Genomic DNA, 23,139 nt, shown 5'->3' with positions numbered 1-23,139 from the left:
GGGCCAGCTTGTTTCCCGATGGCTTATTTGAGGCCAAGGTCACCACCACCTTGAATAATAACACAGCACTGTGTCAGGAGCATCTCCTGGTTAATGGCAAGCATCCATGCCTTCTTGCCCACCACAAGGACACCCCATCCCTTGCTTCTGCTTGTCCAAGCACACCCCGGCCCTCCACCTCTTCTTCCTCAGCGCAAGCACAACCCCATCCATCTCTCCTGTACCACAACCACAGCCCACTCTCCCATCTCTCCTTGCCTAGTGCAAGCCCACCCCACGCCTCTGGCTTTTCTTGCCCTGAGGATGCAAACCCCAACCCTCCACCTGCCCCGGCCCACCACAAAGCCCATCCCACGCCTCCATCTCCTCTTACCTAAGCACCCCCACCCCTCCACCTCTTCTCCCCCAAGCACGCCCCATCTCCTCCTGTTCCAGCACACCCCATCCCGCCATTCCTTTTTGTCCCGCAGCGGAGGCGCTGTCCCCGGGGCCCGGCCCCCGCCCCGGCCCCGGCCCCGGCCCCGCGCCGCCCGGGGCGCGCTCCGGCACGCCGCCGCCTGCCCGCCCGGCGGGGGGCGGGATTCCCGCGCGGCTTCCCCACGTCACGGCGCGGGGAAAACCCCGCCGCGCCGCCGCTCTTAGGGCCGCGCTCCGCCCCGCCCGCCCGCACTCTGTTGCCGCCGCCGGGCAGCACCGAGCCGAGCCGAGCCGTGCCCCGACGTGCCGCATCCAGCCGCCGCGATGATGCCCGGCAGGACCCTGCGCAAGGTCGCGCCGCCCGCCGCTCCCGCAGGTACCGGAGGGTGAAGGGAGCGGGGAGGCGGGGTGGAGGGGGGGACACCGCTTCTCCGCCCGGGCCGCTGCCCCCCCCGGCTCCAGCACCTGGAGCGGGGGCAGCGCCCGCCGCGCCGCAGGAGGCGGGATGCGGCCGCGGCCGCCGGTGTGAACACGAGGGGGTACAGCCGCTGGTCGGGGGTCGGGGGGGGGGGGTAATATGGAGGAAAAAGAATTTGAAAAAAATTTACAATATTGCCAAGATCTCATTAAAATTAAAACCAAATGCGGGTGGGCAGGCGGCGGTGCGGGTGGCTGACGGCCGCGCGTGTGCCCTGCAGAGCGAGAGGCGGCGGCGGAGTGCGCCCTGCAGCTGCGCAGGATCGGCGACAAATGGGACCTGCGGCAGAAGATCCTGAACCTCCTCACAAAGCTGTTCTGCCCGGAAACGTGAGCTCCCCTCGGACGCGGTGTGCTGAAAACCAGGGAAGACCTTGGCTTTGTGGATTTGGAACAAGAGACTTCACTGACACTGGGAGATGAAGAAAGCTCTTTGCGTTGTATTTTGCTGCCTGTAGCCGCTGAAGGATGGCTGTCGCAACATGATTTCTTTGAAGAATATTACAGCAATATCAGCGTATGAATGCCAGGTGGAAAAAAAAATAGCGATGGGCAGAGCCCCTCGCCGTGTGATGGGGCAAGACAGAACTTGCCCTTCAGCCTGGTCTGAGAAGACTTCCAGGAGCCTGGTTTCCCCAGTCGCCCTCTGGTCCTCGTGTCCCACTGCTGTGTTTCACCAAGGAGCTCAGACCGCCTTCGGGAAGAAGCCAAATAGATGTCAGTGTCTTGGAACATGGGATCGTATATCACAAGGCAAAATCCCATTGCTCAGTTTCTGACTGCTTTTGTTTTCTAAAGCATGGATTCTCCTGGACAGGAATCTGGTGGTGGGAATACTTCATTTGTTAATTAAACCACTATCTTTATTGAAAGGTTATTTGTTACAGGATGTTGCTTTGTGGACTACAAATTACAATTCTATGAATTAACGTGATGTTGCATAGTTCTAGTCTATATTTTATATATATATGTATATATTTGTATATATATAATATATATATATAAAAAATATAAATATGTGCACCCCATGCGTATGACATGAGTATTTCACAGAACTATTAATTGAATGCTAGTTGTTTAGGCTCAAAATGTAGTATGAAAACATGTTCAAAACATGGCATAAAAATACATTATATTAACTAGAAGAAAGTATACTATTTTCTGATAATAAAGGAAATACATCATGCATCAGCGAGGGGAGCATACTTTAGTATATAGCATTACATAAGACATATATATATGAATATATATTACATAAATACGGATATTGAGGTATATGTGGTGAAAGGATTCTTTCAATATTACAAAGAATTTCTTGAGAACAGTACAATACTGCTGTGTCTTTATAAGTAACAAAATAACACTTCAATAGAAGTAGAACTTAAAGTTGAATCCAAGTTGAATCTCAAGTTTTCTTGAGAATGTTATTTATTCAAAGAAAGCAACTACCTCTCTTTGAAGAAATAATATCAATAAAATTGAATGTTACGGTCAGTACAGGAAAGTAGCCTTGGATCTGTGAATGTTTAACAATACTTACAAGTGAAGGTTCTTCCCTTGTACTTTATTTCCATTTCATTTCGTGGCAACCTCATTTCAGTTCTGGAATGATGAAGCCACATCCAGTGGATGGTGATGCATTATGCCTGTCTCACTGAGGGGTTATTACCCTTCGCTGGCTTCGGGGGAGCTGAATTAAACCGTCAAGGCAAACAGTAACTCTGCTAGTCAATTCATGTCAGACACGATCCTGAACAGTATTTTTTCATGGGTGCAAGCTAGCAAAATGGCTGAAGCTGATCGTGTTTTGTAGCTACTTCTTAGGTCAATGGGCAGAGCTCCTTCCCTTAACTAACCTTGTATGTAAGTACACTTGCATTGTATAAGGCTGTGTAGTTGCACTTTCTGAATTCTGGGTCTGTTCAAATTGGGTTTTTTCTGCCTTGTAGTGAATTCTTGTTTGTATTTGCTAACTGAATTTTTCAGTTAGCTTTTCTGAATCTGCCTTTGCAAAATTGTCATTTACATAGCTCTGGTCACTCTGTCACAACCAACTCTATATGGCTGTTACTTGTCACTGATTTCACTAAGCAGAAGCTGACTGACTTTGCCTGCTTTCCGCATTGAGGACTTAACCCTGTCCCAGTGGCATTACTGGGAGCTTTGCTGTTGGCTTGAGCCACGTGCACGGTTCCCTCCTCCTCTAAGCCAGCTAATACCTTTTCAGTGAGAACATAATGTTTCAAGAATAGTTTTATTTGTCTTAGTGCTGCAGAGTGTTTTGCTGACATGTACAGAGGTCAGCTTTTCAAGTATTAAAAAGTAAATGCAAAGAGTTTCTGCTCTCAGGCTAGCGCTGCGTGCAACTCAGCAAAGCTGTTCGTTGAAGGCAGCCCCGACTTCAACAGAAGGGATGTCCTGGACTTGGTGGAGTCTTGGAGTCTTCATCAAGGGTACTAAACAATGATCGTGCCTGTCTGGGAGTCTCAGGAGAATTCAGCGTTAGCATTTGCATTAGTAGCTGAAATGTATTTGAATAAAAGTGTTCTGCTCAGTGTATGCTGCTTTGAAATATCAGGTGCGGGCTTCATAGAGGCTGCCCAATTCTTCAGACTATAGCACACATGTATGTTATGGAAAAAAAGTATCATCTCCATAAATGCATTGCCAAGGGGATATCCGACTTAAGTGTTAGTGCAGTATTTTTCTGTCTAGATCTGCAAAGACTATTTGCTTTTTATGAAGGGTTTTTATGTTCCTCAGAGGATTGTGAAGAGTGCTAGCATTCACCAGGAGCTCAGGAAAAAGACCTAGATCCAGGCGATCAGTGCCAGTATATGAGCAAGCGCTTGCTGATGTCCTCCCTACGACTCCTTTTGTCACTTCTGCAAAGGATCTGCTATACGACTGCATCAACACGAGTTTGTTTTTCTTAAGGCCTATTCTGGATATGGGCCAGATGTTTTGCTGTATGCCCCATGCATGTATGTCTTGAATTCTTGCTGAGATAATAAATACAAAGCGTTTAGGAGAAAAATGAGTCGTCGTTATAACTCGGGGATTTTTTGCGGATTCTGAATGCGTGATGGTATTGTACAAATTCCTTTCATACTTCCAAGTCAGTGGGCACACCCTAGGGCAACAGCAGAGTGCCAGTAGGTATGCATTGGGAGAATAGGCTTTTACTTCTGCCTTTTAAGAGGAACAAGACATAAACACATCCTTGAACTTCAAAATAGGAAACTGAGACACCTATTCTAATATTTCCTAGTAACTGCTGCACACAGAATAGTTGGGTGGTGTCAGGGTCTCCATTACCTTTACCAGAGGTGTTGCAGCTTTGAGGAAGAGAGACCCTGGGGATAAGTGAAGGATAGAAATCCAAGTTAAGGGTTTTGTCTCGGATGCAGGCAGAAAGGAATACAGCGTTTTGCCACGGTCAGATTTTTACTTTCGCCGAAGTTGGAAGCTGGAGTTTTGGAAAAGGGGGAAATGATACTGCTTACCGCAAGGGAATAGCAAAGGGATAGTGCAGACAGATTCCTCCCTAAAGCTGGGACCCAAAGATGTGTCTGTGGGGAGGAGAGCCCGAGATCCTCACCTGCTACACCACGCACATCAGCAGGCTTTCCCCTGACTCACCGTGCTGCACCTCCCCAGCTTCACGGGCAGGGAGCACGACACTGGAGCATGTGTTCCCAGTGCAAGGAGGACTAAGAGCTTCCTGGCTAAAGGCTCTGGTTTCTAGTAAACAAAAAAAACAAAGGGAAGCAATTCCCTGTTCTCTCCCAGTTAGCCACCAGCAGAGGCTTGGAAGAGCTTTACTTCGGGGCATCAGCAAAGCGGTCCTGAGAAGGCCCATCAGCCTGATGCCAAGTGCTACCACGGGTGCTGCGCAGTGCATTTTTGCACAGCCTCACCAGCAAATTACACTCGTAAGACTCGTCAGCCTTGTGAAAACATCCAGACACCCTCACCCACTGCCCGCCGGAGCCTGGCCCCTCTCCAGCCAGGTCACCGCCAGAGCACAATGCTTGTGACCTGCTCCTCCCTAAAGGGCAGGGGGAAAAAAATCCCATCACAGGGCATGGCATCGCTGTCTGAAGGTGCCTGACTCACCCACCAGCACCTGATAAAAAACCGAGCCAAACCCACCTGCTGAAGCAAACTGCTGGAGTTGCCGCCCCGTAGTGCTCTCCATTAACCACGGCCCGTGGGCACCTGCCAGAGCAGCAAGTGCAGCCCCGGGTCACGTTCGCACTGTGCTCGCCCAAGCGAAAACCAGTCCGGTGTCCTCGGCCAGCTCATGCTCTCACACCTGAGACTGGATGCACAAGAGGTATTTCCTAAACAGATTGCTAGACAACAGACAACACCTCCCTCCTTCCCTCTCCCTGCCGTGGGATGTTTTTTTAAGTCATCTGAAAAACAATGTCTCATATGCTGCTCATTATTTTTAGCACGTGCTGCTGGAAGGGACTAATTTTATCATTTTCCTCCCATCGACACGAGATGGTGCAAGGGCATGACGTGCATCCGTAGAGGTGCAAGGAGGCCAGACAGGAAGGGCTGGGGATACGATGTGTTGTCTTTCGGTCTGGCAGAGTTTTGCATGAAGTAGGTGACTGTATGATGGTGGGCCTGTCAGTGAACAATAGTTCCAAAAGCTGTCACAGCTGTAAACAAGTGTCTTTATCCAAGTGCGTCACTATATTGTCTGGATGATGGCATAAGAAACCGGCCACACCAAGGCTGCCCTCCCTTCTCATGCACGGTCTCTGTGCAATGCAAATTTCACCAGTCCGCAAGCCCTCTGAAAGTGTGGAGGCAGGTGTCATTCCTTCAGCCACAGGAGATATCTCATGAAACGGCAGTGACCTCAAATAAAACTGTTTCAGCCATTTCATCTTACAGGGGCTTTGGCATCATACTCTCCTCCGCAGGAGAGGACGGCAGGAGCACCACTTGGCTCGGCTCCTCTGTGCTGCTCCCACTGCTTGAAGGGCCAAGGCACCTTTCTGCAGGGGACAATCCAACTGCAAACCTTGAAAGAAATCAAACCTCGAAAGAAACCGGTTACCTTCAGCGACACTGGGTAAGGCTGGCAAACAGGACGCCAGCACCCCTCCGTTACCGCTGTGACACCGCTGCAGTGCCCACCTGGGGGGCTCAGAGCAGAGGACAGCCCCGGCACGGTGCCCATCACCAGGCTTTTGTGCCTTTGGGGTTTTGCCTGCATTATCACGCTCTGCCCAGGTCAAAGTACCATGTTTGCGCCTTCTCCTTCAGCTCTGGGATCCAAGCTGGGATCGCAGCCACCTTTGCCACTTGCTGCGTGGCAGCGATTAAGGGCAGATTTCTGCTTGCACCTTCCCCTTTGTGCTCCCAAAAGGGATGTGACCGAGCCGTGACAAAGGCATGAGACCACATCGAGGTCCCTCCTGCCCAGGATCAGGAATTAGGGAGGTAATTTTTGACAGCGGATGGGCTTTCCCCAGCACCACCATGGCGTCGGCAACACGTCAAGGAAATGGCTTTGCTAGGTAGGGAAAAATCCAAGTGACTACAGCTTCAGGTGACTTGTTTGCTCAACGCAATGGTATCAGACTGATTCAGCTGCACGGCAAGGTGAGGCCAGCGCAAATGGGACTATCAATGGAAAGGCAAAAAGGTTCTGGTTTTAGTATTGGCTAACTTCAGAAAATACCCTGACTGCCGGGAAATATCCTTCTAGTCACAGCTTTACACATCGCAGGATGGGAGGACCACTCCTTGTTTGGGGAAAGGATGTTTATTTGCATCAAGTGTTCTTTCTTATGATCATTTAATGAGAGGGATTTTATATTTTTAAAGGAAAAAAACTTAGAAATTATTGCAGTCATCATTAGTTTGTGAAATTTTTTAGCTGAGTCAAGTGCTTTGAGGAACATGACTACATGGAAAGACCAAGTCATGGCTGGCTTTTTCCATAAAGGCAAAGTCTGAAATGGGCTTTTGCTAAGGGTCCGTGATGACAGCCCTGTTTCAGCCGTATTCATTGACAAGGAGAAACAACTCAATCTCTTTTACCAGCAGCAGCAGGCATCAGCCCTAGGTAACGCATCATCACTTGCTTTCCAGGCACTTATTGATACAGGGATGCTGGACACAGGATGGAGGTGCTGCGAGAGCGCTTATATGACCCAATATTGCATAGGAAATGGGAAAAAAAATCACAGACCAAAGCTTTGACTCTCCGAGCCCAGGGGAAGGCGAGGGGCTGGCAGCACAGAGGCAGCAGGGTGGACATGCTCCCCGCAGTGATGGCTGGCTCTGGGGCTGAGCCTGCGTGGCCCTGGGCACCGGGAAGAGCAGCTCAGGGCCGTGGCCTGGGGAGGTTTTTATTCCCCTTGTCGTCACAGTCACATGCTGGCCTGCAGCATCACTTCCCTGCGTGCGCAGGCATGGCGCCAGCCACTGCGCACCCTGCTCCTGCCCGGCCACCGGCTCTGAGGAGGCCACGGGGAACCTCCCCCCCGGGGGCTCTCCTTCACACCACCCCTGCATGGGAACAGAGACCACCAGCCTTTGGTCAAATGTGATAAAGGGGCAGTTTTGACACATTCCAGGAAATACAGATGAGGTTTTGGAGCCATGAACAGCCACACCAGAGAGACATGGATCCTATTTGGACATTAAGTTGTGTTGACTGATGCTAACAGGGAACAGGAAAGTGGCAAAGACATAAAATATGAGCAATAAACCAGAACTTTTCAGGTAGAATGATAAGCATGGTTGCAAACAACGAAGTAGGTGTCTCTATTTATCTCATTTAGATCTAAGTTCTATATGTTAGCAATACGGGAATAAAACAGCCCGAAACAGCAAACTTCTCTTGCCTTTTGTACCAAGTTCCCCATTTGCCCGTGCCCCAAGGCCTTCAGAAAAAGCCTTATCCCTGAAACACAACTGAGTTCGGTAAAACTTAAATGTAATCTTCTACCACTTCACATGCCTTAGTGGATAAATGAAGTCGCATGTACTAATCCATTTATGGATTAAGTCCTTTGTGTCTTCTCTGTTTTGTATTCCTCTTTACTTAGCCACTGTCTGGGGCAATTAAGATTTTAATTAAAGATGTTCAAGACTGATCTGTTGAGCCCAGCTCATGCCATGTGTTAGGAGAAAGAGGGAGAAGGACAGACAGGAGGATGGATACAGGGGAGTCACTGAAAGAGGGGAGACGGGCTGGGCTGCCCCAGCACTGAGGACAGCAGGGGAGAGAGCAAAGCAGAGATCTTCATGGCTAAAAGTGTCTTTTTGCTTTTCCCCACACAGCTCTGGGGGAGAAGCCAGGCTCCAGCTGGGGACAGATGTGCCTGAGCACGCTCGAGGGGGCTGCATGTGCTGCCCCACACCTCCCCATCCATCCCCTTCCCACGGTCCTGGTTTTACGCCTTGCACAATCTCACGTGTGCAACAACACAGGCTCTGTAGCGTCCCTCACCACGGCTGTTTACAAGGGAGAGGGACATGGGGAAGAGATGTCCCAGTGCAGACGGGGGACTGGGATAGCACAAAGCTCCTCCTCTTCCCCTCCAGCCCAGGAAAGGGCCCCGGCACCCGTGGGGCAGGCTGGGGACCCAACCCGCCGGCCTTTCCCACAGGGTGATTCAGCAGAAGCGCCGGGGCTTTTCCCTCCTCACGTGACCCGTGCTCACTTGCACCCTCATGGCGCAGCACCCAGAGAAGGAAACCGAAAGCAAACACTGCGGCTTTTGGGGCACAAACCCGGGGAAATGCCCTCCGCGCCACCAGCACGGGAAAGCAAACAGCTTCCTCTCCTCGCAGAAAAGCCCACCTGGCCCTTTCGGGCAGCACCGTGCATTGGAGGGAACGGTGGGGTTTGCAAGGCGTGGCAGGAGGCGCCGGCGACCACCGTGCCTGCAGCGAGGAGAAGGCAGGACTGCGCCGTGGCGTGAGCCGCGTGGGAGTTTCCAGCCGCGCTGCTGCTCCGAGCGCCCAACCCAGCACTCAAACACGGAGCAATGCGCACGGGTTTGCAATGTGGATATAAACGCTTAACTCACAAGCTCCTTCCTCCTGCTCAGCCTACACCGCAGTGACTAGCTGACGTGTCCGTGCGCTGCCGCGCTGCGCAGGATTTTGGGTGCCTCTGGCATTCCCCATGTCAGAGCAGCTGAGAGGAGGGCGTCCGGACCATGCTTCCTGGGCTGCTTCACCTTTGTGGGAGGCTTGCTTCGAGCTGCCGTGCAGGGACTGTGAAACCAGCTGTGTCCGTAAACAGGTGGACCACTTGATGCAAACTTTCCCAGTTTGGAGGATATGGCCCCCACCTCCCACGATGAGCTCCACTGCAGCTCCACAGAGAGGTTGCCTCCAGCCCAGCCTGTTCCAGCGGCTCACTGGGGTTTTGAAGGGGAGTTTATCCCCAGGGTAGGTGGAAGACAAGAACAAATACCAGGTTAGGACGAGTTGTATATACATATTCCCTCCACATACAACCCATTCCCTTATAGCCCAGCAGCTGGGCAGGAGGTAGAGTTTATAAGCGATGTGCTCCAGAGACTGCTGCTCTAGATGAAAACTCTGCATTTCACCTTTGCCCTCCATATTTTCCTTGCACAGCAGCAGGAAAAAAACAAAGTACAGCTTCCAAGATACCAAAGCAGGTCCTACAAAACTCCTTCTGACGCTTCTTAAATGCTTTAATCCTCATCACACTGAATGCCAGTTCTTAGAGGGCAGTATTTTACTTCCAGCTTAGATGCACATCTGGAGAGCGTTAACACTGAGTCTTTGACCGTGTGTCCCTGACAACTTTGTCCCTGCGATGCCAGTTCCAACTGTGGACCAGACAGACTTTGGCATAACAGAAATAAATATCTAGAGGATACTAAGGATACCATTTATTTCCAAAGTCACTAAAAAACCCAAACAAAACAGTTTATGGCAATACAGATTTACATAACAGAGACAGCAAGTTGAAAAATGTACAATCTATTTCATGTTATTGCACTCACTTTTTTATAATATACAAGGCATATTAAACAGTTTTCATTAAAAGAAGTTTTATTTATATAAATAAAAGTGTAAATATACAATATCATACAAGAAGTGTATTAGCCTAACACACAAATCCTACTTAGAGTATCCCCATTTCTCACATAATCTAGTCTACTCATCAATATTTCCACGTATACATTTACATACCCTAAATGTAGAAGCAGGTAAACATTCCCATCTGGGAATAGTTCCTTTGGATTTTGACAAGAACCACTGCAGAACATTAACTAGGGTTAATTTTAAGTGAGGGTCTTAGAAAATATGAATCACTCAACAGTTTATTAATACTTATCTGCCCTCTTTTTTTTTAAGCAAGAAAATTATCAGATATTGCTCCCTCCCTAATCTAGGCCTAATCTCACGATTTTTAATACAGATGCAGTCCCTACAGAAGCTAGAAAGAGCTTCCGGGTACAAAAGGCTGCAGAATATGCAATGGCAGTATCGCACCAAAGCCCACTCTCATATTCAGCGGCAAAGCCCTCCACCAGGCCTTCTCCATCCAGGAGCAAATTAACCTTGTCTGGAATGCCTTCAGGTCCCTGGTGAAGAGTTGTGGACCATGTCCGTAATTTCATCCTGATTTTTTGGTATTATAAGATGCAGCTGCAAGTCTCTGGAGAGTCACTGCTCTCCTAGAGCTTTGCCAACCCTCCGACACGGCAAAGAATCACTGTGGGGACCCAATATGCAAACAGCAAGGCCAAAAATGCTCGTGAACCTACTGAATACTGATGAACTAATCCAACACCCTCTGAAATTTTGGTGCGACCAGGCTCTCAGAAAAATAACATTTACTTTGCCAGGTGCGTAACCAAAGGTTCACTACATCTGTTTGGTCTACTCATCCTGTTTGTAATAAAGCAGACCCATGTTGCATAAATCTTGGGGCTTTTATGGGGAACATCACCCCAGTAGAGACATCAGAAACTGCTACTGTAATCATATCAACACTGGTAGCATCAGTAAAGATGTTTCTTGTTCTTTCACCAAAAAAAAAAATATTTTCAGGAACAGAAACAATCAGGGTTAAACACTATTCTTTTTCTTGCTGTAATGTTAGTAGAGAAGTGTATCATTCTACCCATAGTAACTATCAGACTTAAAACATTAAACCTATCTTTTAAATTATAGCCACTACTGAATCACACACAAAAATCCCCATTTCTCTTTGCTGTTACTCAGCCAGCACATATCTACGTGCATGTAAAATAAAATACTGAACAGTATTCGATTACTGAAAAATGAAAGCTTTCTAAATCACTCACAATGAACAGTACCTGCAAATAAGCATCTGAAAATATTCACCACGTATCATCTTAAGACACCTCAAATCAAGTTTAATTTACAAAATATAGTCTTTACCCTTGAGCTCACACATATGCCTCCCTGCGTTGGAACCTCCAAAATTTTTAACTGTAGACTGAAAAAAAATGCCATTTCCTAAAACACAATTGTGATTTACCACATTAAAGTAGCAAAAAGTCAGTACTGCACTTGTACGAATTATACGTATACAGGTATGTATTCACTACGCTGCATTAAATTCCACATGCATTTTATGTATCTATTATACACACTACTACAGTCAGATTTTGGTCATTCCTGAACGAGGCCTCACCATTTAACTGCCAAATATCTTCTCCCTGTTTTTCAGCAAATATCCAGGGGTAACCTCTTTTACCCCAGCACAGGCCTGCAACCTCAGTGCGGTCCTCTGACCCCAAGTGCTGCATCCTCCTGATGCCTCTCCCACCACGGAGGTGAGTGGAGGCAAGGACCAGTCCCGACAGAGCGGCTGAGCTTCAGGGACAGAGGACGCGACTCCACAGTCATTTCACAGCACTGAACCTGAATTAGTTTCAACAGAAATCCTGCAGGCAAAGCAGCTGTAGGACTATGTACAGTATTGCCTTTCCTGTAACCAAAAGCTGCATCTCTCCCTGGATTCACATGCTAATACGTCACTGAAAACGAATTAAATATATTCATTTTTAGGCAAACATTGCACAGCTTTTCTGCTCGCCTGGTCTCAGGTTGCCTCGCAGAACTGAATTTTCCTCTGCACATCATGAGTTGCAGTCTAATGAAGCTGTCACAGAAAAGAACCGAACGAAATGCTCCACTAACCTGGAAGCAATTGCTCCAAGCACTGCTGAATATATGTAAATAAACTGAACTATAGTATGATCTTGGGGAAGGGCCAAGCAACAAGCCCAGACCTTTTTGTAACAGCTACGCAGGTCTTGGCTTACTATAAACGTAGGCAGCACTTCAGATTTGGACCGGCTCCAGGCTGAGAGTTCTTCACCCTGGGCATGTTGGCTGCAAGTGGTCTCCAGCCTAATGTGACAAACAACCTGAGCTCTCTGGAACAAACAACTTGTTCTCAGCTGATAAGACACTGGCCCATTTCCTCCTGTATCTCTTTTATGTTGTTTAGCTATCCCAGATGTAGGAAGAGAAATAACAGAGTCTAATCTCTTGCACGCATACGCTCTCCTCCCAACACAGCAGACTATAAATAACACTCAGCAGCATGGCCCGTTATTGATACCTTTACTGTGAGTAGAGGTGAGAAAATCCAAACTAAGTGCCTGCGGCATTGCAACCCTTTCAGTTTTGCTGTATTTAACACCATGGTTTCTCTCATCCACACAAATAGTTTTCAGTTTCACCATCCAGAACCCTCAGCATCCGCCTGACGCAGCCGGGTCCACTTATATCTTCCACACACATCCTTACCCACTCTCACACAAGCAAAAATAAATACTAGACAGGAGAAAACAAAAAAGAGCTATTAAAAGCCACCACAAATATGGTCAGTTCGGATTTAATCTGTTATAATCCACATCCACCATTTTCCAGCTTGAGTGTTTCAAGTCGGGCAGCCTTAGAGCTCTTGCAGCCAAATAAAAGCAGTCTGGCTTTCAGATGTAGTTAGCGATCGCTGAAGTCTGTGGGATCTGCAAGTGCTCAGCACCTAAAATTATCCCTCTTTTAAAAAGATATATATTTTTTAAAGGTGCCTAAAATTGGAAGCTTAAATTTGAAATTTCAGACCCCAATTTTTATCGCTCCCATTTTAATCACAGCTAACAACTCAGTCTACACCTTGGTGGACAATCACCTATTATTTGGACATGATTTTCTTGCTCACAGATTTCTACCGCATTAATGCCAAGTGCTTTCAGATACAAGTTGCATCTAAGAGCAGATTCAGTTGTGGTGGATGCTGAGTTAGTTCATCAGTTTTAAGAGGATTTTTCAGCTTTGCAATAAAATGCTCGTGTTTTAGGCATAGAAGTTGTGCAAAATTATACTCTTTTGTCACGCATTTTTAGCAAAACTGCACTTAGAAGAATAAAGTGAGATTGTTCCAGACATTCTCTTATTACAACAAAAAAAGACCAGACCCTAAGAAAGTGTCCTGAAGTCTTATTACAGCTAAGTGATATAGTACAGTCTAGATACCCATCCTTGTCAACAGGATGGCAACCAACAAGTTATACTCCCAACGCTCTGCAGATACTAAAAATATCACGGACAGGCACAGTGTTATTTATCTCAGTCAAAATACTTTAAACCAAACGCAGGAGAGGTCTTGAAGTTCCATTAAAACTGCCACATAATACAAAAATGTCTCTAACATTTGGCTTCCTTTATCCCCAATAATTAGGTGAGATTTTATAATGCTCATCACATGCTTGCTCAGTGGTTCTCCAAGGCTCTTAGCACCTCTCTGTAGAGCATTAAGACACTTCTGTGTGGCTTTAGCAACAAAGACAGCTTCTAGCCAGTTTTAAATGTTTTGTCTTAGCAAGCATGATTGGATGTAGTCCTTCCATCACAGTGAAGTTCTGTGTTTTCGGATTAGTAACTGAACAGGGCCCTCTGGCACAGATTTAATAATGTTCCAGGCATCATAATGCATGAGGCCAAGTAATGATTTTCCACTAACAGCAAGAATTTCATCTCCAGTTTCTATGTTTCCAGATTGCTCTGCAGCACCACCTAGGAGCAAAAGCAGAAAAAAGTCAGTTTAAAAAAAAAAAAAAGAAAGTAAACCCACAAAAATTTGCTTTCCATCTTGATGAACAGCAAATAAACCGTTTTTCCAACAGTGGCAATTTCAGTACAAGTCACTTATGTTCAGCTCAGCTCTACCAATCTAGTCCATGCTGCATCTCACAGAAAATGTTATTTTAACCACGATAAATCCTTGTTCTCAGAAAAAATGTCTGGTTTTGAAGGAAGCAGAATGAGTGCATGAAATATGCTATACGTTATCTCTGTAGCTGTAAGAAAACCTGGTTGTGTGTGTCATGGATGTATTTTCTCAAACAGAATTTTAACGTGGTAGTAAGCAGATAATGCAGCAGATTGTAAAACCCAGATAACAGGGATAAACAAACCAAACACGGGTAGCAAACTTAAGACAAACACAGGAGACACAAAAACAGCTCCTAGGGAGGGGCACACGCTTCACTGCTGATGAAAGTACATTACGTAATGATAATTTAACTAACATCAGGCATCACGGGGAGGGGAGGGGAAAAGGACGGTATCTAAAGATATAAATTAATGATCTCAAAAATTAAACATGCTCTTTACCCTCAGAATAATTTCTAAATAGGAGAAAACAAACATACATAAAGAAACTGATACGCAATTCAGGAAATATCAGTTTGATTTTATTCCTTGATGGGAGAATAAACCACTGAAAAGTAATCCTGTAAAAATGCTGCGCACTCACAGCTTCATTGAGAGTTTCAGCTTAGAAAGTGAAAAACTCTTTCTAAAGTTTCTTTCTAAAGTTTCACTTTAGAAAGTGCTGTATTTTTTTACTAAACTGAATCCCAGACTAAGACATACTAAAATCACAGCAAAGTTGTGGGATTGGTTTCCCTTCTATACAGGGTTCATATAAGTTTAACTACCTGCTGACAAACACAGCATCCAAGAGTGGCAGTTTTTGAATACGAACGTCACATATTCTTGGCGAAAGCTAATACTGATATCTAACAAAAAAAAACCCCAAGGACAAAAAAAAAGGTAAAATTAATAATTGGGTATAATGCAGGATGGTGCTCTGGAACCACACTGATTATCTGCACTGTGCTTCTCTTAGAAAAGAGAAACGGATAAGGCATGAACTTCTCGAACCGTTACATATGACACTGCTGCTGTAATTTAATGTCTAGAATACTGGACAAGCCCAGGAAGGAACTGCATCATATTTAGTAAATCAGATTGCTCCACAAACATTTACTAGCAGATGCAATCCCTAGCCATTCCCAGGAGTGTTTTTTTTACTGACCACTTTGGCTAGTAAGTGGTAATAAACGAGGGCCACAAAAACCACTGTTACTTCAAAAAAAACCTGAGTCCAAGAATTAAAATGTCTGTACAATGCACAAAAGGAAAAACTGGGATAATATCCACTGCATGCTTATAGTACCTTTAAATATTCTTTTCACAAGCAAGGGCCTGTCTCCAGCAATGGAAGCTTTTCCACCATCAAGACTGAATCCCAAGCCAGCAGAGGTTTTCAGTAATTCAATGCAGATGACATCATTCATATCCAGGTTTGGATCTGTGACAGAATATACGCAGCATCTTGTTATGCAGTTAACAGTAAATTGCAAGTTGTGTTTGTTGGTTTTGTTTTTGCTGCAGTGACAAAGCAATTCAGAGTTCAGTTCATATTCAGATTAGAACATGTGGCTACCCAGTTTCTCAGAAGTGAATGTGTATTATTGCAGCTGTGAAGGGGATATAGTACAAAATGCATTTATGCACACAGACATTTTCATTTTGCATGTTCAACAAAAACCTGCCAAGGCATTTTTTTTTGGCAAAATTAAAGCTTAGCAAACTTAGCAAAGACTCAAACATCAACAAAATACTGAAAAATTACAAAAATAGTGAGTGGAGAGCATTTCTTTTTCTTTCATTTGTTCCCACTTGCTTATTCAATGAGCATCTTTTTAAATAACAGTAACGAATGAAACATTACATTAAACAAACATGTTCCATCCTCTTAAGGAAAAGTCTGTAATCACCCACTAGTGTGAATAATCGTTTCTGGTCTCGTATCTATGGAAATAACCGTAATTACTTGTAGGTGCATCCTATGTCCTACATAGCAGATATTTTTAGAACGCAATATTGCTGTAGCTAACATAAAATATGATTTTGCTTAGGAGGAAATAAATCTACAATTTTGGAAAACAGGACCCCCTTTGCCCTGTGTGAATGTAAAAATTATGCAGTCCACATTATCACAAATTACTGCTACCGTTATCTCAAACAACTTTAAATGTTATCTAAAACATTTGAAGATGTGCTTTGCCTCTCAGGATGGAATTATATTCTTGATAACCCAATACTATGTTTTTTATGAGATAATGTTGCCCCCTAGTGCCTGCGCCCAGCAGTTATTCTGCATTTGCCAACGTGCAGGACGCAGGAAGTTTAGGGTAGAAAGGGATTCTGAAGTAATTACATATATTATATCCATGGGAGCAATTCCGGAAAGGCTCATCCATTCATTTACAGAGTGCTTCCCATTTCTTTTAAGCTATATTACAAAGCTGTCCTATAAAACCCAGTGAAAGCATAAAACAATAAAAACTGCTACAGGAAAAAAAAAACCAAACCAGTAATGATTACAGCCAAGAGGTTAAAAATGGGTGAGGGGCAGCTCCATGTCCTGGTTTTGGGGTGGTCTGAGCTGAGTGCCTGGTATTGGAAGCCGCATCACCAAATCTCTCAGCAACAAACTGTAACCACTACTCACTCCCTCCCAGGGACACTGCAGCTGGTCACCCCCTGCTCCGGAAGCAGCAGCAATACAGATAAGTACGAAAGGGGTTTGTGTCTTAATTCTACAAAAAAATTTGAGAGATCTGTTGTAACACCCCAACTGCAGCCTTCACTCTGAAATCCTGTCTTGTTCTCAAAACAGGAACTTACTATTCCACTGATACATTTCCACTTAAACCATTTATCCCTAGTTTCCTATGGGATGGATAACTTGGATTTGGCTTAGCTCCATTTACTGTAATATCAAAATAATTTTTTCTATGTTTTTAGTAGAAACTGTATGAAATCTACTATTACAAAGAGCAAGTTCAGTCCCTATGCATAACAAACTGCAGGGCTTGGGGTTTTCTTTGAGGTTAGAGGGTTTTTTTCTTTTTTGGTTGTTTGCTTTCTTGCACTGACTACTGTTATTACTTAAAAGGAGTTTATCCTGGATTGGAAGAATATGTGGAATCACTAACTTCAGCAGAAATTGGATTAGGCCCTAAATGTCCTTCTAAGTTTTTGCCTAGTTATGATATTTTGAAAAAAACCCAAACTGTGTTTAGGCTCCAAAGAGAACAAATAAAATTTAAAGGTAATTTCATTTGCTCCCTTCAATCACATAAGGCACAGACACTTTTAATCTAAAACACATGGACATTTTCCCCTTCAGTCTGCTCTGCAAGGGAATCCTTCCAACTGTTCTTGGACAAAGATCATACCTGTTCCTATTTCCATGGAAACATCCTTTCCAGACCCCACACATTTTCTGCCAGTAGCTGATATCTCAAGTCTGGAGGAATTGTTTGCTTTGTCTTTTTCCTTCTGGATGACAATGACTGCGAATTTGTATAGTCTTGCCTGATGAAGAGCATTCAGGACATCCCCATGGACTGAGCTCACAAGAGACTTGCCATTGATTGACAGAACAAGATCTCCTCGATGAATAGTCCCTTCTTGAGATGCCACTCCCTTTGAAAACACTCTGTGGACCTACAAGAAAGATTTTAACTTAAGGATGCTTTAACCTCATGACCACACATAGTCTCTACAGGCCAAGGTGAACACAGAGTCCCTACCAAAGTTTGCAATCAGTGCCCACTGCTTGGATACCAGGCATGCAACATTTGCTCCAATGAACGCCCTCAAGTACTAAGGCCTAAGTGACTGGACAAGAACTACAGTTAGGGACAGGGGGGAAAGTGGAGGAAAAGATGCCGGTATTGCATGGTCATTTCTAAGCCAAAGACCAAAACCAGCTAGAGAATGTAGTATCACAAATCACTTATGCTTTCACTGAACTCCTCAAGGGTCTTCAATTAACATACTTCCAAGTGGCACACAGGTTAAATCCACATCCGTGCTACAGCAAACATGAAGAGCAAAATTGCAGTGTGAGATACCCACTTCCCAAATTCCCACCATCTGGGACATGCATCCTGTGCTGTTTTCAAATGCACACTTACAAGCTGTGCACAGCATCTGTGCAAAGAAAGGCTCTGACTTACTGCAGCTGTACAAGCATTTAATTGTCCATCTCAATTTGCCTGATCAAATACCATGCAAACACATGCAAAAGGACGATTTAGTGGCTTGAAATGCATTTTTTCTAGAGAACAAAAAATAGTGGATTAAACTTTGAGTAAAAAAAAAAATAGTGGATTTAAGTGGATTAAACTTTGAGTAAACTCCACCAAGCGCAGCTGAGACTTAGATGTGTGCCATTTACAGAAAGGAACTGACTAAAAGACTCAAGACCCAGTATTTGAAGACTTGCCTATCAGGCACTGTAATTTTAGCTGCCAGAATATGGTTTCCCGTGCACACAGTTCTAGGTCCACTCGGCAACGGTTCAAGGCAGTAAATCTGTGGATACAATTCTGTGTAGCAGTTTCTCTAGGAATTTATCCTAATACCCAGACCAACGGTGAAGAATCAGAAGCCTTTTGGCTCCAGTTCTGTCCCACTGCAGGCCATGCTGAGATGGGCACCTGCCACAACCCTACAGATCCAAGGAGATAAATTTCCAGCAGTCTAAGCAGGCACTCAAAGCTGGAATAACAGCCTCAATGATAGAACGTAGACACCAAAATGCAAGAGGTAAGTGGAATACAGGGGTCATGTCCAAAACATCTGCTTCGTTCCCTTACACGCTCAACTCCTCAGTACCTTGAAGCTCACTAGGCATTTCTATTTCTGCACCCAAGTGTGGGCAGAACAGCCCATCTAAGCAGCTCAGCACCCAATGCCAACCCTAAATCCAGCTGGGACCCAGAATCCCAGTAGGTCAAGGACATTGAAATGTTACACACCTGAGAAATATGCTTTACACACACTGAACAAAGAGGATCTGGAAAGAGCAGGAGCTGATGCTCTTTTGGCCTCATGGCTAATGGCATTCAGGAGAAAGACTTCATCAGCTACTCAGCCTGAGAGAGCTCAAGATCATATTTTTAGGTAGTGTCCCAGTCTGTAGGTGAGGAACTCTTTGGGGTGGGAGAGCCTTGAGCCTTCACCTTGCTCACAGCTGACACTGCGACTGTTTGGGCCAGAGACAGGGAACACAACCTTTGTAGCAAAAGAAGTAGAGTCCGTTCCCTAGACTGTGACCATGTTCTAACTCAATGACTCCTTAATGTAAAATACGTTTACTTACATTGGTCTTGTCTAACTGCAAAGATCAGAAGTTTCCTGCAAGGGCTGCTGCAGGCCCCAAAGACTGAGGCCATACCTTTCTTCTAATATTAAGCACTTAATGGGTTTCTCTCTCTCAGGGCAGAATTTAAATGCGTATTTTGTGTCACTGATCTGTTTTTGAACAGTATATAAGTTGCTAGGTATCACTTTTTACACACCAACATCATTTAATGGCACACAGTATCTTTGGTTCAGAATGCTCTATGAGACTTTTAAAAACAAACAACAAACAAACAAACAAACAAAACAACAACCTTCATTTACTGACCACCCACAGGTCTTAATAACACTAAAACAAACTTGTGACGTGAAATCCAGAATGTTTGCCAAGGTCTGAAACATTAATTCCCAAGATTTGCAAAATCCTTCAAAAACTTAGCTGCACAGTTTACTTTCAAGGGCTGGGAATGAATATCTCCCCTAAAAGGCTGCATGCAGAATTTTATTTACATGCATAGGATTTAGATCTAGCCGATCCCATCCAGTAACAGACCTTTAAAGACTGAAAACATAATTGGCATCCGTCCCCAATAACAAAATTAAGCTTCCCAGACACACTGTGATTTCAGTAGCAGATGGTATGCAGCCGCCTCTGAGAGACACCGTTTTATGACTGTGAATGACTTGCAGTGAGTCTTGATAAACGAACATTTGATCTAATCACCAGCCTGCTTTAAAGTGAGCTTTGCAAAAAAATGACTTGCAGCCATCACTTACTGTGACTGATTTCTGTTCCAGATCTATTCCTCCAGCAACGCTAAATCCCAGGCCAGCTCCTTCTTCTTTGTGCAAGACTACAAAGTATGTGTCTTCTTTGCTCTAGCGGAAAAACGGAGGTGGAGGGGAAGGGGAAGGAGAAGAAAAACAAAACCAAAGATCAAGACAAAGTTCCCACAGAAATGACAAATTCCCAGTACCCTCAGATTATGGCAGGTGAAAAAAGCAACTCAAGGAATTGAAACTGAGACATTAAATGCATTTCTGTTCATGCTACAGATGAGTAGCAGCCATATAGGAGAACTCAAGTGACAGCAAAGGTTTCTTCAGTCAATTCAAGGCTAGAAAGCAAAGTCAAAATTAGGGTAGTGGAAGGGTATTAAACCTTGGGCAGCCTAATTTTCACAGGCTGTAATCAACTTTGCATTGCTCGGCATTTTGCAGTCAAAACTCAATAGCTCCCATACACCTTTCTGGATCAAGCACTGTACTTTCTAGGGAATTACTAACACTTTTGTTATCCCATTTCTCCTTCCTCTTGAAAGACAGTTACAAAGATGTAATGCAGGGCAGCTGCATCAATCTCTTCTCAGCATTCCTGGATAATCTTGCAAGGGGCAGTGGCTACAAATTGAAGCTTAGGAAGGTTAGATGGGAGAGCAGGAAAACTGTTTCACTTGGGAGCCTGTTAGTGATCCAAATGGGACTAAGCTGTGCTGTTGTGGAAATGGGAGCATCTAGCACAGGAAAGGGACTGGTGCAGGTCTGCACCAGGGCTGAACTTGGCTCCAGACCAGAACAAAGGTGTAAAGCTGATTTCTTCGAAGTGATGGCCTGCTGCCAAAATACAGAATTTGCCATGAGAGAGAAGCAGTCCTGTCCAGCAAGTCTGGTGCTGCCTTCTAATCAGTTATTAGGACAAAAGCAGATGCTGTTATAGAGATCACATTTTGTGGTGTAAGGGGGACTGTAAGCAGGCATTTGGTGGAGCAAGGGGATAGTAACAGTCTGTGGGGCAGAGCATCAGAAGTGGGGAGTAGAAAGCGGGTCTCTCAGCTTTTCCCTGGGATCCCATCCAACATCAGTCATTTCCAGAAACTGCCAACACTAAAATTAATGGCACATCATTAGAAACCAACCTCTTAATCTATTTAGCATTAAATGACATACATACATAACTAAACTCAACATTTTAACTCAGCCTTTGCCTTTTAATTTTGCTTCAAAAGGCACAGGGAACCACAGACTACTATCATTTTTTGGTGAAACAACAGTCAAATTCTTGGTCCCACTGTATGCTTTTTTGCCAAATAGTGGCCCTGGAAGATTTTCTGCATTAAAGGCAATGCACAGAGCCAACGTCACAAACCGATGCCACCCTGCTCCACATCACTGATCCATCAGCACTTGAGGAGAGAGGAGCAGTCAGGGCTGCACATCTTAGTCCACAGTCTTTTGTAGATGTTAAGACCGCTTCTCACCTGTACTCAAGTGAGAACAGCTTTATGTTAGGCTAGAAATAATAAAATCAGTTAAACATCTAGGCTAGCCCCTTTCAAAGTGCAGTGAGGGTGATGGAAACATACACATATCTTTGACCATTAAGTACTATAGCAACTCTTTTTGTTCAAGGGGTCAGGTTCTTTCAAACCCTTGTTACTACAACTTAATTTGCTTACATTGGGGAAGAAAAAATATAAAAATATCAGAGGCTGAGATGTTAGAGGGTTGTGTGAGGACCACACGTCCTGGGCCAGTCAGCAACACAGTCTGAACCCTGGCTTCCCATTGCCGAGATCGTGCATTTCCTCCCTCCCCAGCTCCCAATGCTGTTCTCAGCCAGCACGTGTACTATGCGGCACAGAGACCTGGCTATGCATGCTTATTGCTTTACTCGGCCACGCAGTGGACACACAAGGCCTTCAGTGATCACCTCTGTTTAGCCTGTTAGCCAAAGATCATCGGTCAGAGATTTAAACAATGAAATCTCTGTGTATTTATTTTTTTATATTAGTAGCACTTATTAAACGCTAGCAGTAAATTCAGCACTGTTCAGAGCAAAAGATAATGACAAACTCTTTCCGGGGAAGCTCTCAGTCCGAATCAGGCAGTCCATCTCATTTTTCAGCAATTGCATAACTAAGAACTGTCTTATTGTACATTTAAATCCAGTATTTGGCTAGCATAAAATTTTCCAGCATACGTGCCATACTGGGTTTAAATATGGATAAGAAACTATGCAGACAAGGAGTGCATTCCAAAAAGCATTCAGCTTTATAAATATTTGAGTTCTCGGGCTTTGAAAAGTGGCATAAATAAATAATCTCTCCAAGACCCCATGCAAAATACTTTAAATAACACTTAATTACCTTTGGCCAGAAGTACAATCCAATCCTAATTTTATCAGTAAACCTACCAAACTCTCTTGGCTCACCAAGTTCTTGGGACTTGCGAGCTTTAGCTACGCTGTCCCAGGAAGGAGGTAAAGCTCAGTATTTTGGGGAGGTCCTGTTCCCCCCAACCTGTTCTATGTTTGAAATAGCAACCATTGTGAGTAAGACTCAGGAACACTCTAAATGCAGCTCAGCCAGCAGTTATGCAGACCAGATGGCAGTTTCCCCTCCAGTGCTGTCATTATTTTATCAACTTCTGTTCTGATTTTAAAAGGATGTGGCTGTATCCCAAAAACACAAACACAAACACTGCAAACAGGGAAGTAATGTTCTGGCAATCATTTCACTTTGGAGGCCTTGTTTAAACACCTACATAATGAAGCAGGTTATCTTAATGCAATAACCAGTTTCCACAGAAGAGAGCAAAAAGGTCACAGAAGTCTTTCACAAACCCTCCAGCAGCAGCTTTCTGGTGTTGCTAGCCACCAGTTCAGCATTAAACAAAATAAATTCAATTTCCGTGATCGCAGCTTCTAGCAGAAGGCGGGTGCTTCCAGGCACA

The 23,139-nt window shown here is 44.8% G+C and overlaps 2 protein-coding genes across 2 annotated transcripts in view; one reads left to right on the top strand and one right to left on the bottom strand.

Annotated features, from left to right (window-relative positions):
* The first annotated feature begins 658 nt into the window (after positions 1-658).
* LOC142075666 (phorbol-12-myristate-13-acetate-induced protein 1-like) lies at positions 659-3,492 on the top strand. The gene is made up of 2 exons (XM_075137365.1): positions 659-793; positions 1,116-3,492. Exons 1-2 carry the CDS (start codon positions 742-744, stop codon positions 1,226-1,228), a joined length of 165 nt encoding a protein of 54 aa, XP_074993466.1. The 5' UTR covers positions 659-741; the 3' UTR covers positions 1,229-3,492.
* Positions 3,493-9,948: 6,456 nt separating this feature from the next.
* Positions 9,949-23,139, bottom strand: part of PDZD2 (PDZ domain containing 2) — a 142,112-nt gene continuing 128,921 nt past the window's right edge. Inside the window, exons 21-24 of the mRNA XM_075137360.1 lie at positions 20,185-20,286; positions 17,493-17,763; positions 15,422-15,556; positions 9,949-13,974 (exon numbers count right to left, since the gene is read on the bottom strand). Coding sequence (XP_074993461.1) covers positions 13,808-13,974; positions 15,422-15,556; positions 17,493-17,763; positions 20,185-20,286 — 675 coding nt within the window. The 3' untranslated portion in view covers positions 9,949-13,807. The remainder of the gene's footprint in view (positions 13,975-15,421; positions 15,557-17,492; positions 17,764-20,184; positions 20,287-23,139) is intronic.

This window comes from Calonectris borealis, chromosome Z (genome assembly GCF_964195595.1).
Source record: "Calonectris borealis chromosome Z, bCalBor7.hap1.2, whole genome shotgun sequence".
NCBI lineage: Eukaryota > Metazoa > Chordata > Aves > Procellariiformes > Procellariidae > Calonectris > Calonectris borealis.
This window is presented reverse-complemented; position numbering and strand designations above follow the sequence as displayed.